The sequence below is a fragment of the Schistocerca cancellata genome, chromosome 8 (genome assembly GCF_023864275.1).
Source record: "Schistocerca cancellata isolate TAMUIC-IGC-003103 chromosome 8, iqSchCanc2.1, whole genome shotgun sequence".
NCBI classification, from domain to species: Eukaryota; Metazoa; Arthropoda; class Insecta; order Orthoptera; family Acrididae; genus Schistocerca; species Schistocerca cancellata.
In genome coordinates, this window is record NC_064633.1 from 210,254,996 (window position 1) to 210,271,071 (window position 16,076).

General features: G+C 45.1%; 1 protein-coding gene across 3 annotated transcripts in view; it reads right to left on the minus strand.

Moving 5' to 3' along the window:
* LOC126095761 (outer dense fiber protein 3) overlaps window positions 1–16,076 on the minus strand; it is a 116,857-nt gene that overhangs the window by 74,617 nt on the left and 26,164 nt on the right. For all 3 annotated transcript variants that reach the window (XM_049910564.1, XM_049910563.1, XM_049910562.1), the window contains exon 2: window positions 1,531–1,640. In XM_049910564.1, coding sequence (XP_049766521.1) covers window positions 1,531–1,639 — 109 coding nt within the window. In that variant the 5' untranslated portion in view covers window position 1,640. The remainder of the gene's footprint in view (window positions 1–1,530; window positions 1,641–16,076) is intronic.

Here is a 16,076-nt window from a genome sequence, read left to right on the forward strand (position 1 = left end):
CACATGAAAGTCACATGGTTAAAGATCGGGACTGTACAGTGGATGTTCCAGTGTTTCCCACCGAAACTGCTGCAATGTTATCTTCACCGCATTGGCCGTGTGTGGGCGGGCATTATCATGCGGGAGGATATCGCCATTGGACAACATGTCTCGGCGTTTCGACTTGATGGCTCGTCTAAGGTTCAGTAAAGCATTCACTTCCGCAACCATTTCCGTTGTGATGACACGATGAGCCTGCCCAAGACGAGCATCGTCTTCCAGTGACTCGCGCTCCTCAACGAATTGTTTGTACCATTCCACAACACTTGAACGACTCTGACTGTACTCACTATACACAGCCTTCATACGTCAATACATTTCACGGTCTCCAAAAATCGAATCACTTCTGCTTACCCGACTGCATGTTCCCGACTGCATGTTCGATAGTGGACGATAACTTGTGTGACCTTGGCGCTATGCGCTATGCAACAACAAACAATGCGTACGCGTCAGTTCAAATGGTTCAAATGGCTCTGAGCACTATGGGACTTAACAGCTATGGTCATCAGTCCCCTAGAACTTAGAACTACTTAAACCTAACTAACCTAAGGACATCACACAACACCCAGTCATCACGAGGCAGAGAAAATCCCTGACCCCGCCGGGAACCCAAGCGTGGGAAGCGAGAACGCTACCGCACGGCCACGAGCTGCGGACGCACGCGTCAGTATTTCTACCAATAGATGGCGTCACCGTACCCGCAGTTACGTGGTGCCACCTTACGTGCAAGGCGGCGGTCTTCTTCTTAAGTTGCCAATCCTAAGATTGATTTGCAGCAGCTCTCCATTCAGTGCGATTGTCGGCCAGCCTCTTCAATTCCGTGAAACTTCTGCATCCTAGGTCCTGCATTATCTGGCTTATGTACTTTCTTCTAGGTCTGCCTCTTGCCCTTTTGCCCTCCACAAGGCCTTCCGTTATAGTGTGGAGAAGACTTTCATGTCTCAGAATGTGTCCCATCCATCCTCCGCTCTCTGCAGGACTTCTTCATTTGTCATCCTGGCCGTCCATGGAATTTTTAACATCCTTCGCAGACACCACATTTCGAATCCTTCAATCAAGGCGGCGGTAGACGTACTGAAAATGAAATGAGACCCCATGCGGAGTCTTCGGCCGCCGAAATTGCAAGTCTCTTTTAGCTGACTTGCGAGTCAATGATGATGAAAGACACATCTCGAGGCAGAGAAAATCCCTAACGCCGCCGGGAATCGAACCCGGGACCCCGTGCGCGGGAAGCGAGAACGCTACCCCAAGACCACGAGCTGCGGACGGGTAGACGCACTGACCAGGTTTCATTTGAATGAACCTCACACAATGGCCAGCACCAATGTTGATCCTCCTCATATTTTTCTCTTTTTGTAAAACGAATATGGGCCTGAAGTAGTGAATGCCAAACTCTCCATACGTAAAAAGAATGTGATTGTGTTAGAGTAACTTGAAATAAATTGTGATGTTAATGCGTCTTGCACCATGGTAGATGGATGCGGTACTCACCGATGAGGTTGGGTAAGGTGACGCAGGCCGGTCCTGGACCGGAGAACTCCGCGGCGATCGGTCCACGCCTCTTGGTGGGTGTCCACGGCCTCTGAGTGATGCCTCCCATTCTGCAACACAAGTTATCCACGAGGAGTCAGCTACATCCCACAAGCACCACGCCAGGCGGCCTGTCCTAGAGAGAAGCACTCATGCTGTTACAGAGAGGTCAAAAGCACACAGCAATGTGTAACGCTGAAAATTACACAAGATGCACTAATTTAGGGTGATTTCTCTAATATTTGTATTACTAAGCGACTGTTCCGGAACCCGGTACCAGTCGCAAGTTGCCTATCAAACGGCTTCCAGGCCCAACAAAAGTTTGATTTTCATTATTTCGCGTATTTATAAATGCTATCTAGTACGCTCAATAAGAGCTGTAATCTTACGTTAAAGATTTAACGCAATAAGACGAGTATTACAGTTATGAACTGTGTGTTTCTCTTAAGGCAGGATAACTGATGGTGTGCAAATGCTTGGATTTTATTCAGCCAGTATTTGCCAGTGAGAGGACTCAGCAACTTCCAGCTAATTTAACACGTAATTTCAAACCTTTAGCAAACTTGTTCTCGCTGATATCCCCCAAAAAAGTGACGAAAGGAAAGAAATTTATCGCTTAATACGTTTTCGCTTTTCGTGCAGTAAAACGGCAGCACATCAGACATGACGTTTCAATTTAGTACTCCTTCAGTACCGATTCTATTCGCAACACAGTTTACAGACGGTATTGAGATATGCCATTGAATATACCTGCAAAATTATACCATAGTACGCCACAATGTATAGGACGAGGCCCACGAGAAAGAAAGGCCGTGGCGCTACGTGAGGCAGCACGTGACACAACAGGTCTTACGAGTGCCAGCAGCCATGCCCGGCGGGGAGCAAGTAACTGCACTCCTCGCCATTAAAATTGCTACACCAAGAAGACGTGCAGATGATAAAGGAGTATTCATTGGACAAATATATTATACTAGAACTGACATGTCATTACATTTTCACGCAATTTGGGTGCATAGATCCTGAGAAATCAGTACCCAGAACAACCACCTCTGGCCGTAATAACGGCCTTGACACGCCTGGGCATTGAGTCAAACACAGCTTGGATGGCGTGTACAGGTACAGCTGCCCATGCAGCTTCAACACGATACCACAGTTCATCAAGAGTAGTGACTGGCGTATTGTCACGAGCCAGTTACTCGGCCACCGTTGACCAGACGTTTTCAATTGGGGGGAGATCTGGAGAATGTGCAGGCCAGAGCAGCAGTCGAACATTTTCTGTATCCAGAAAGGCCCGTACAGGACCTGCAGCATGTGGTCGTGCATTATCCTGCTGAAATGTAGGGTTTCGCAGGGATAGAATAAAGGGTAGAGCCACGGGTCGTAACACATCTGAAATGTAACGTCCTCTGTTCAAAGTGACGTCAATGCGAACAAGATGTGACCGAGACGTGTAACCAATGGCACCCCATACCATCACGCCGGGTAGTACGCCAGTATGGCGATGACGAGTACACGCTTCCAATGTGCGTTCACCACGATGTCGCCAAACACGGATGCGACCATAATGATGCTGTAAACAGAACCTGGATTCATCCGAAAAATGACGTTTTGCCATTCGTGCACCCAGGTTCGTCGTTGAGTACACCATCGCAGGCGCTCCTGTCTGTGATGCAGCGTCAAGGGTAACCGCAGCCATGGTCTCCGCAGCTGATAGTCCATGCTGCTGCAAACGTCGTCGAACTGTTCGTGCAGATGGTTGTTGTCTTGCAAACGTCCCCATCTGTTGACTCAGGGATCGAAACGTGGCTGCACGATCCGTTACAGCCATGCGGATAAGATGCCTGTCATTTCGACTGCTAGTGATACGAGGCCATTGGGATCCAGCACGGCGTTCCGTATTACCCTCCTGAACCCACCGATTCCATATTCTGCTAATAGTCATTGGATCTCGACCAACGCGAGCAGCAATATCGCGATACAATAAACCGCAATCGCGATAGGCAACAATCCGGCCTGTATCAAAGTCGGAAACGTGATGGTACGCATTTCTCCTCCGTACACGAAGCATTACAACAACGTTTCACCAGGCAACGCAGGTCAACTGCTGTTTGTGTATGAGAAATCGGTTGGAAACTTTCCTCATGTAAGCACGTTGTAGGTGTAAATGCTCGGGAAAACTAATCATTTGCATAGCACAGCATCTTCTTCCTGTCGGTTAAATTTCGCGTCTGTAGCACGTCATCTTCGTGATGTAGCAATTTTAATGGCCAGTGGTGTACTTCAGACGAGTTTAGTAATTCTTGACGGCGTGTTTTAAAGCTTACAATCTCGCGATAGCTCACGACAAAGTTAAGACTTTCAGTGGGCACCTATTCCATTACATATTGATTTCCCGCGAGCTCTGCACGGCACAGAGAGTTCGCGAAGTGTGTCAGACAAACTGACTAGTGTGACGTCACAAGTTCCTTGCATGGACCGCATTGCCGTTGGCCCCGGTATATGGGGTATGACGTCAAAGACACTTACACACGTGAAAAACAAGCTTCTGCTTATATTAAAAACTTCAGCTCCAGGCATGACGTTTTAATTTACTACTTCTTTACAACTAACCATATTCGGAACACAGTACTACACATGTCACTGAATGTGCCTGCAAAACTATATCATTGTACGAACCGAGCAAAGTGGCGCAGTAGTTAGCACTCTGGACTCGCAGTCGGGAGGACGACAGTTGAAACCCGCGTCCGGCCATCCAGATTTAGGTGTTCCTTGAGTGATTTCCCTAAGTCACTCCAGGCAAATGCGGGATGGTTCCTTTGAAAGGGCACGGCCGATTTCCTTCCCTGTCGTTGACACAATCAGACCTTGTGCTCCGTCTCTAATGACCTCGATGTCAACGGGACGTTAAACCCAGTCTTCCTTCCTTTTTTCATTGTGCGACATTCTATTTGCTTAAAAGTGAGCGCAAAGTACCCAGCCTTTAGCTCTTCGAAAGTGAAATATTTCAGGCGCATTTCGTTTCCATCGTCCGTATTAAATGTTAGAATCGTGTGAAGTTACCAAAAAATATAGTATGATGCACTTAATATTCAAGGACATCATTAGAAAGCTACATCCGGGTATTCGCATTTCTCCAATTCAGTTCTCGACCTGCTGTGGATAAATAAGCCAAAAACTATGACAAAGTCTTGAACGATGTAAAATAGTATACTAACAATAGTGTCTACCTTTCATGATGGCGCCTAAACGGGGTATAGCCCATTGAGAAAACTAAGTTAGCAGTGTAACTGGCTGAGAGACATGCAATATTATTAAATCGAATGTTAAGGGGCGCGGTATCCTATGTTTGCGTCCGTGTGGAGTAGACTCGTCGAAAATCACACTGCCCTAGAAGAGCCATCATGGAACATTGACCTTAGTGATGTGAAACAATTACTTTATTGTTATTCAAAATTCTGTATTATTTTTATAGAAGCTTGTGTGAAGCAACTTTTCACATCCAAAACACAGTTGCTGACGCATTTTCACTGACAATATTTGCTACGATCACTTGTGAAGTAACTACGTCGACAGTATCTTTGCCAGGTAGAGCTTATGAACCGCAACACTGTTAACAATAAACACTTAACTATAATTCCGCACTCCGATTTTGCATTAGTCTATCAGATACGTAATCCTAAGCGCAGTTTCCGTGCCGTAGGAGTCAGAAGTCACTTTGTTAATGACGCAACGACCTCATTTCACGTATATTCCGACATAAACAATCATAAAACGAAGTGTAGCCGTGAAGGTGTCACGTACTCTTACGGTGATCTCTCTCCACCTCCCCACCGCTGTGAACAATCGGCCGCTTTTCATCCGCGCTTTTGCTGGTTCTTGGCCGCCGATCATCAGTTTGCGCGCTGTTCGTGGAAAAAAAAGGCTCAAATGGCTCTAAGCAGTGTGGGACTTAACTTCTGAGGTCATCAGTCCCCTAAACTTAGAACTAGTTAAACCTAAGTAACCTAAGGACATCACACACATCCATGCCCGAGGCAGGATTCGAACCTGCGACCGTAGCAGCAGCGTGGTTCCGGACTGAAGTGCCTAGAACCAACGGTCACAGCGGCCGGTGTGTTCGTGAAAACGCTCGTTTCTTGTCATAACACATGTGCAGTGGCAGTCTTAGCAGTTTTAGTGCATTATCACTAGCTGGCGTAATGCCTGCGTTCATTACAATTTACTCAGCATGTAACCCACTCTGTCGGTGTATCCTTTTGTTATTTATCTACCGTTTGTCACATCCAGCCTATACTGTGCAAGCCTTCATTATTTAATGATAATTCATCCTCGTATCATTTGTAATGATCAAAATAACCAATAAGGCAGAAGTAAATTTTGTTTTACACAACTGGAGGTGAGCCAACTCCCACCTGGATAATCGAGAGCGTTAACGCGTCGCGTCCGCGATTGTGGGAGGCAAGACTGCTTCGGATCGAATCCGATTAACGACGAGGGCAGTTTAGCCATCTAGCCTAGATGTGGTTTTCAGGCGGTTTCCCACATACAGAGTGCTGTGATGTTGCGGAGTGAATTTAAAAGACTCGTGTTTCTCCCACAGACACCATATGTAGTGAGTTAGCGTGTTGAATAATTACGAAACGTTTTCCCTTTTCAACTGAAAGCAAGATACCAAATGTAGTTCTTAACAAGAAGCTATGTAAATTTGATGATTTACTGCAAATTTATTTCCATTTCAGGAAAAAATGGTAAAATGATCAAGACCAAGCGAAGCGGGTCACTCTCAGCTCATGCGTGGATAACAGACAAAGGCTTCTGCTCTGCCATACCAGTTTACCAGTGAAAGAGGCCCCATGCTCATGGAATGAATATAGGGGATAGATACAAGAATCCTGCATCGCCGCTCATGGAGGTTGTTCGCCATTGCCATCATCCGACCTGTTCCGAAATGTCAATTGTGTAGCTGTGCAGCGCGGTTGAATTTGAGGAATGCTTGTACAAGGTAGTGTTGGGTTTTGTGCTGTAATGGATGAAGGGCCTGGAAGGGATGAAACCGGCGCTACCACATAGCCTGTCTCTCGTGTCCAATAGAGGCCCATTCTGCTATAAAGGGTCCCGTCACCACTACGAGAGGTGCCTCAGAAATAGCACATTGGTGCTTAACCTGCCACATAGTCAAGCCGCGATGGCTTGTCATGGTAGTGGCCTACTCCTCGCGAGTAGCACGAAGGGGCCGCCTAGCTTAACGTCCGTATTCGACGGACGGATCATGGTCCACTTCATGAGAGAAGGAAGGAAGGAAGGGTTTAGGGTCCCGTCGACATCGAGGTCATTAGAGATGGAGCACAGGCTCGGATTGTGTCAAGGTTGGGAAGGAAATCGGCCATGCCCTTCCAAAGGAACCATCCCGGCATTTGCTTGGAGCGATTTAAGGAAACCACGGAAAACCTAAATCTGGATGGCCGAACGCGGATTTTAGGCCGTCCTCTCGAATGCGAGTCCAGTGTGGTAACCACAGCGCCACCTCGCTCGGTTCGGCAGAGACTGTCTAGAATTTTGGAATTTAACTCAGGAAAATGGAATAAAGTCTGGTGATCAGTATAACACCCCAATTACAGAAACCCTAATAAACAACCCTTTGTTGTAAAAGAAGTAGGAAAATTAGACATCCTGACAGTGACGCCAGCTACTGACGACAAAATTTACACTTGTGATAATTTGATCAACAGGAATGTCATGTGAATAATAATATTTATCACTAAATAGAGAATGAATGAAAGAATATGATAGGATACGAAACAAAAACATCAAGGAAAGAATTGCAAAATAATTAATAACGAAGGTTAAAGCCCAGATGGTAAATTGGCCAAAGATAACATTTACCGTAGAAGAGAGTTGTGGCCGCATCGAAAAGGAAGTTCGATGTGACTACAATGTAACTTGGAAATGGAAATGTTAGCTTCAGTTGCTATGTAGTCGCTCTCAAGCACTATTGCGAAGTAGCATGCATGTAAGCGCTACTAGATTGTTTTAGGCTAATCGGAAGTTTGAAAGTTTGCGATATAGACTGAAGTATTATTCAGAAGTTATACTAAAGCAAAGTCATCTTTACCGTTAGCAAGATAACGGGATACTGAGATTCACGACGAAATTAAATCGTGTGAGATTTGCGATGGGACTTAACCTTCGTGATACTGAATAAGCACGAACATTGAGAGGCATTGAAAAAGAAAGATCGCCGACAGAAAAACAATAATTAGTCTCGAGTAGGTACCAGACAAACACAAACAAGAAGAACGTACAATTACGCCGAGTTGGCAGAAGTTGTCGTCAACGAAAGGATTACTAATGCAAACGGAAGCAATTCCCTGAGTTCAAATGGCTCTGAGCACTATGGGACTTACCGAGCGAGGTGGCGCAGTGGTTAGCACACTGGACTCGCATTCGGGAGGACGACGGTTCAATCCCGTCTCCGGCCATCCTGAGTTAGGTTTTCCGTGATTTCCCTAAATCGCTTCAGGCAAATGCCGGGATGGTTCCTTTGAAAGGGCACGGCCGATTTCCTTCCGCATCCTTCCCTCACCCGAGCATGCGCTCCGTCTCTAATGACCTCGTTGTCGACGGGACGTTAAACACTAATCTCCTCCTCCTCCTCCAGTATGGGACTTAACTTCTAAGGTCATCAGTCCCCTAGAACTTAGAACTACTTAAACCTAAGTAACCTAAGGACATCACACACATCCATGCCCGAGGCAGGATTCGAACCTGCGACCGTTGCGCTCGCGAGGGGGTCCATATTGCAGCGCCTAGAACCGCTCGGCCACCGCGGCCGGCAATTCCCTGAGTGAGAAATTGGTGTGCGTGCTCAGCGTAGGGACAATTAATTACAAAGAATAATAAAATTTAATTCCAACTTGTATTCTTCGTGTTGCCTACGTAATTGAATAGACATTGTCATGTGTATTAGTGACAATTAATTGATTATTAGAATATTATGAAGTGAAAAGTGAATTCACGGTTATTTAACAGTGAACAGTCATCGATTTGCCCCAAGATTACGACGCATTCTGAACATTGCTTAAGTATATGTTATCTCTGGAATTACGTCGTGTAGTTATTGAACACGCGACATAACTACGTCTTGACGATGGAATAACAATTTATCAAATTTAACATCCTCATAATGCCATAATGTGGACACGACTTGAGTGATGAATTGAAGATTCAAGACTTTATATTATTAATATTCAACATCCATTATCTAACCGAACATAATAAAAAGAAGAACTACAGTTAGCCAGTTCGCGCAAGATGAAAGGTCTGTCGCGGACTCACAACGAATGAAAACAGGTGGTCATCATTTCAGGTAAAGGGAGTCATCGCGTCATCAAGGTGTGCAATTGCCGCGTTTATCAGTGAAGAAGCAAGAACGGCTTACACATTTTGACGCGCTGCTCTCTCGAAATATTGACATTAATCACGAAAGACGGTATGTGAAATATGACCAAACCATGCGAGGAGTTTGTGTTTTTCTACTACTTACAGGGTGGCGTTGTCGTGAGCGACGAACGCCGTTCTATGTCATACCGACTGGGACAACCATCACTACCGAGTCTTGTCAACTCTAAGGAGACGCAGACTCCACATCAGGAACTTTACAGTTCATCTCTCCTCCCCTTGCGGGCTAGATAATAGGAGTGAAAAATTCCACCACCTGGAAGCGAACTGACTTACATCCGAGCCAAGCATCAGCACACAAGCGTGCGTTAGTGACCTCAGTTACGGAGAAAGGTACCACTTCACGACGTAGGTAAAATCACATGAAATTATGTGAAAACATCTTTCTTATAATAACACTTTAATGCATAGGCGCTTCAGTCCGGAACCACACGGCTGCTACGGTCGCAGGTTCGCATCCTGCCTCGGGCATGGCTGTGTGTGATGTCCTTAGGTTAGTTAGATTTAAGTATTTCTAAGTCTAAAGGACTGATGACCTCAGATGTTAAGTCTCATAGTGCTTAGAGCCATTTGAACCATTTTAATGCATAAGTAAAATGACATAAAACTATGCGAAAACATTTTTACAATGCACACAAACTCAGACCGACAGTGGAGCTTACCAACCAAACTGAAAGTTTTAGTTAGTACACTCCACCGTCAGAATGAGATTTATGTGTACTGGAAAAAAAAGTTTTCGCATAACTTTACGTGATTTTACTCACGTAGTAATGTGGTATAGCAAGATACCAGTGGTTGTCGGCTACCCCTTCCGTACATGGACGTATTTCATCGAATCGGTATAGATGCGATTGGTTTCCCACATAAATCTGATGATGGGAAGTGTAAGTTGATATGCATCATGTGCGTTGTAACAGAGCACAGTCTGAGGAAGTCTGTGACGTTTTGAAACGTCCCCTTAAAAAAATTTATGAAAGACTGTGCTGATAAACCTCTTAAATTATTTGATTTTCAAACAGCTGACGAGAACTGAACGTACTCAGACATTTCGCTCTTTACCTATTCTGATCAACACTAAACTGACACACAATATTTTTAGCGCAACGCAATCTTACTTTCAAAAATCCCTAGAAAAGAATGGCCCTGACTAACAATAACCTATACCTTTCATGAATCACTTACGTCACAAAAATATTCGTTACTCGAACTACTGCAGTACAGCGAGCGCCACTACTGCCAGCTAAATAAAAGATTCTAACTACTGAAGGTACTAACTACTGATAGGCATAGTCAGCAAATGAAAGATTTTGATAGAGAACAAACAATGTATTTACCTTAATAATGTTCCAGTCATCATATATATATATCAGTTCGTGATACCCAATATTACAAATTTACTTTTTCTGATGGACACACGTCCAGATCGTCCGCTCTCAAGATTCTGCCATCTCTCTCCCCACGTCCACCACTGCTGGCGGCTCACTTCCAACTGCGCAACGCTACGCGCTGTTCACATCCAACTGCCCAATACTACAATGGCTAATATTCCAACAATGCCAACCATACACAGACTGCACACAGCACAGCCAATGATTTTCATACAGAGCGTTAGGTGACGTTACCAACACAAAAACCTAAACAGCCTACTTACAGTTTTCGTTTAAAAGTAACCCACAGTGAATACGTGAATACATATTGGAGATTTATGAGTGGATTTAGCTAGCGTGCAGACTTCCACCGTGATCATCCCCGTAGCGCTAGCTTGTGGGACACAAAGGTGAGCCAGGCTAGGATCAACTCCGCACCGCCCAGAGTGTGGCTTTTAGGCGGTTTCCCACACTCGTTTTGGCAAATGCTGAACTGGTCCCCAAACAAAATACAATCACACACAGCAATTCATAGTCAGGCGATAAACACAACTTCCCTCCTTTAGGTAACCCGCAGCTGCAGTGACAGGAAGGGTATGCGACGGTAAAGTTAAATAAATTTGCCAAAACTTGAGTATAGTGGAGTCCGTTCTAGACGGGATAAACGTTCACGGAAAGAAGAAGTGAAAGATTAAGCAAGATTCCCTCTCTGTTATGCAAATTTAAACTGGGAACACAAAAACCCGAGTATAGGTGATGTGCCGAACAACGCTTTGGTCCGAGGAGGGACGTCGCTGTGTGACAGTCTTCGAACAAAGAGGTTACCAGACCAGACAGTCACCTCGCTGCGCTTCGAGGAGTCTGCGAAACAATTACGCGACAAGGTGAGGCAGGGCGCTAATTCGTGCAGCGACCGGCGTTATTTATGCAATCTCAAGGCCAGCAGCCGGCCCTGTGCTCCATTTACGGCGTCCAGCGGAGCGTGGGAGTCGGGCTGCTGGCTGCGCGGATGGCCAAACACGGGTGCGCTGCGGCCGGGTCGTCGCCCACTCGCTGCTGGTTCCGCAGCCGGCGGGCACGTGGGACGGGGTTGCCTGGCCGACCACGCCTGTCGCCGCGCACACGTAATACCTAGCGCAGGGGGCCTGCAGAGCGGCCTTTCCACGAGAACTGAAATGTGGCGCCGTACGAAGTCACACTCGCGACCGCGGTCCGAATCCACTCACTCTACATCTACACCTAAATGGATATTCCGCAAATCACCCTTAAGTGCATGGCAGAGTGTTCATCGAACCACCTTCACAGCAATTCTCTATTACTCCAGTACGCCCAAGCGACATTATCCCTCCTTATACCATAACACGTGGACCACTAAAACGATCACATTACACAATGTGAAATTTTAGAGGAAATCAGGAGTGCCCTATATCGCCGAAACTTAAAATCTACTGTACGAGGTGCATTCAAGTTCTAATGCCTCCGATTTTTTTTTTCTAATTAACTACTCACCCGAAATCGATGAAACTGGCGTTACTTTTCGACGTAATCGCCCCGCAGACGTACACATTTTTCACAACGCTGACGCCATGATTCCATGGCAGCGGCGAAGGCTTCTTTAGGAGTCTGTTTTGACCACTGGAAAATCGCTGAGGCAATAGCAGCACGGCTGGTGAATGTGCGGCCACGGAGAGTGTCTTTCATTGTTGAAAAAAGCCAAAAGTCACTAGGAGCCAGGTCAGGTGAGTAGGGAGCATGAGGAATCACTTCAAAGTTGTTATCACGAAGAAACTGTTGCGTAACGTTAGCTCGATGTGCGGGTGCGCTGTCTTGGTGAAACAGCACACGCGCAGCCCTTCCCGGACGTTTTTGTTGCAGTGCAGGAAGGAATTTGTTCTTCAAAACATTTTCGTAGGATGCACCTGTTACCGTAGTGCCCTTTGGAACGCAATGGGTAAGGATTACGCCCTCGCTGTCCCAGAACATGGACACCATCATTTTTTCAGCACTGGCGGTTACCCGAAATTCTTTTGGTGGCGGTGAATCTGTGTGCTTCCATTGAGCTGACTGGCGCTTTGTTTCTGGATTGAAAAATGGCATCCACGTCTCATCCATTGTCACAACCGACGAAAAGGAAGTCCCATTCATGCTGTCGTTGCGCGTCAACATTGCTTGGCAACATGCCACACGGGCAGCCGTGTGGTCCTCCGTCAGCATTCGTGGCACCCACCTGGATGACACTTTTCGCATTTTCAGGTCGTCATGCAGGATTGTGTGCACCGAACCCACAGAAATGCCAACTCTGCAGGCGATCTGTTCAACAGTCATTCGGCGATCCCCCAAAACAATTCTCTCCACTTTCTCGATCATGTCGTCAGACCGGCTTGTGCGAGCCCGAGGTTGTTTCGGTTTGTTGTCATACGATGTTCTGCCTTCATTAAACTGTCGCACCCACGAACGCACTTTCGACACATCCATAACTCCATCACCACATGTCTCCTTCAACTGTCGATGAATTTCAATTGGTTTCACATCACGCAAATTCAGAAAACGAATGATTGCACGCTTTTCAAGTAAGGAAAACGTCGCCATTTTAAGTATTTAAAACAGTTCTCATTCTCGCCGCTGGCGGTAAAATTCCATCTGCTGTACGGTGCTGCCATATCTGGGACGTATTGACAATGAACGCGGCCTCATTTTAAAACAATGCGTATGTTTCTATCTTTTTCCAGTCCGGAGAAAAAAAATCGGAGGCCTTAGAACTTGAATGCACCTCGTATGTATCGTATTGCCTATTTCTGTTGACGCAGAAACGGAAGTCACGAAGAATGTGCGTACGCACGGGAAACCGAACCAATACCACGCTTAGAGCACTGTAAGGATTACTCGGTGTAATTCAAACAACTGGTTCGCGTGCCACTTCACGGCATGTTTTTAACTTGTCGCTATATGAGGAACAGCAGGAGGAGAGCATCGCACGTGGAGTGGACGTGTTACCAGCTACCGGTGGGTGGTTCACGGTCCGTGGCCGCGGCGGATGTTCGCTTGTTGCCCGTCGGCAGCAGCACAAAGGCCGCTTCCTGGTGACCTAGAGCGTGCAGCGGCATACAACACTTCAGTCATGTCCCAAAGCTGTAGTAGCCTTGGCTCAGTCTGCACAATGCAGGAAATAAACCTCTCATCGCACTCCGAAATGTCACTGCAGCAAGGTTTCTTTTAAATGTAACATTGCTATATTTAGAGAAAATTTATAGAATTCGTTAAGCTTTATTCGGTTGACGTGAAGCATGTACACACGAAAATGAGTTTTGTCACTTTGGTATGTTTGATGTTGAACAGGAAACTGTATAACAATTAAATGAAACAAGTGATAGTATGGAAGAAATCAAATAAAATTCAAAGACATACACTACTGTGTAAAAGTATATGAGGAAGGGCAGACTTGAACCATACTTCTGTTTATAAAGGCCCCTATCGTTCAATGACCCTCTGAAGCATAATCAGTCCCACACTCCTCAACAGCCATTGGGGACAACTCAGAAACGCTGCATTGCCGTCCTGTTGAAAATCCTATTGGGAAATGTTTGCCGTAACCTTCTCGACCCTGTTGTATAGAGGTAAGGTCGTATATCCTGCTTAGATAATCAAAGTGTGGTGTTACAGTCTACTTCAGCTATCAATAAACCTGTTAATAAATTTCCCGGCGGGGTCAGGGATTTTCTCTGCCTCGTGATGACTGGGTGTTGTGTGCTGTCCTTAGGTTAGTTAGGTTTAAGTAGTTCTAAGTTCTAGGGGACTGAAGACCATAGATGTTAAGTCCCATAGTGCTCAGAGCCATTTGAACCATTTTTTTTTGTTAATAAATTTTAGGAATTAAGTATTACGGATCAGAAATTATATGTAGATGGCTGATGGAAAGAGACCTAAAGGTGGATTAAAAAAACAAGAAATTACTCGTATATCAGTACCGGGTGGAAGACTATGATATATGTTTCCGCAGCCTAATATTGTGTTGCACTATTGAAAATTTATTTGAAATGTCCCTGCAGGAATTTATCTGCACTCAGTAATATCTGTAATTACAGTTTTATCGAAAATAATTAATCGCAGATCATACGCTTGTACATTCGCGTAACTTAAATCCCATTGATTTTCGAAACTATGCCCACGTAGGCAGGTGTAACGTCCGAACGGACTTAGTCACTTACTCCTTCGTTTACCGCTTTAGACAATGTGTGCGAATCATGCCAAACGTCCGTGGACCCCGATTCTCGCCAAGTATTTTCGATTTTTCTCTCACAAAATCCACATCAACCTTCAGAAGTGCACAATGCACTTATGGTGTCTTAAAACAAGCTTACTTGTCTTGACAACATGACATAGGCCGCCTCCTCGGAAGACCTCTAATATCAAGGTTCCTTTGACACTTCATAGGACTATTCGCTAAAATAATTTCTGCATTGATGTATTCATTAACTATTAGTTAATTCTGAATATTACTTACGAATAGTGTCACTCCAGCGAACCGAACAGTTCAGAGATTCATTGTTAGCGTGCTTCCTAGATCCTCTCTCTCTCTCTCTCTCTCTCTCTCTCTCTCTCTCTCTCTCTCTCTCTGTGTGTGTGTGTGTGTGTGTGTGTGTGTTTCCGATGAGGCAGTGATCTCAGTACATTTGGTTGTTCAAAAGATTTATCGTTTCTTTTTTGTATAGTCCCACCACGTAACGCATAGAAATTGTTCGTTTCGCAAAACAAGTTTACTAATTATGTATTCAGCAAATGTATTAACTAGAGAAGCATATTATCATAGCCCACTAAAATAATATTGCATCTTTCGCAGATGATGTGGACACACACACACACACACACACACACACACACTTTCTCTCTCCTCAACTAAATTTCCATCACTTGAGTATCTTTTTAGTGACTAGATGTGTTTATGTAACGTATGTATTCCACTGCAGACTCTCAAATCCAAGAAGCTGCATCAGTTCCCTAGTTTATAGACTACTGTGTAGCTCAAAAATCTCATAACAAGAATAATGTGAGACTTTTATGCAGAGGCACCTTTGTGGCCACTTCCGTACTGCTACGTTACACTGGCCAACCGAATAAACAAAGCACAATGAGCGAATAGTTATATTTACACCTGTATAGCGTACACGAACCGTAGCCGTATCAGATCACTGTTTCAAGCTCCTGCTCTCTCTGCCCCCTTGCACAATTTCTTTTGTGTAATGTGTAACAGTGTGTGAAGCCGCGTTGACCTAAAACAAGCAGTGGAATTAGATACTTACGTCAACACTCGTGTCTATATTCACTGTGCTTTACATCCGTTTCAGTTAATTTTGTGGGGGATAAGAATTTGCTAGTAGAAAAAGGCTCATTTCACTGCGATACCCTGCAAACAAACAGCTTTGTAAAATCCATTGTGCATACATGCTGTTTTTCAGTACAGAATGTTACTTTCTGATACAAGGAAGGAAGATCAGGACTTAAAAAATTCCATTGATAACGCGATCATTACAGACGGAGCATAATCGTTTTCTGCAAACTATACGTAAAAGGGGCGATCAAAAAGTTTCCATTTGAGGGCGTTGCTGCAGCGTATATGAAATGCGATTCCGGCATGTAAGCATCGACATGTTGGCAAGGGATCAGTGTAGCATTCGTTGTCTCTCG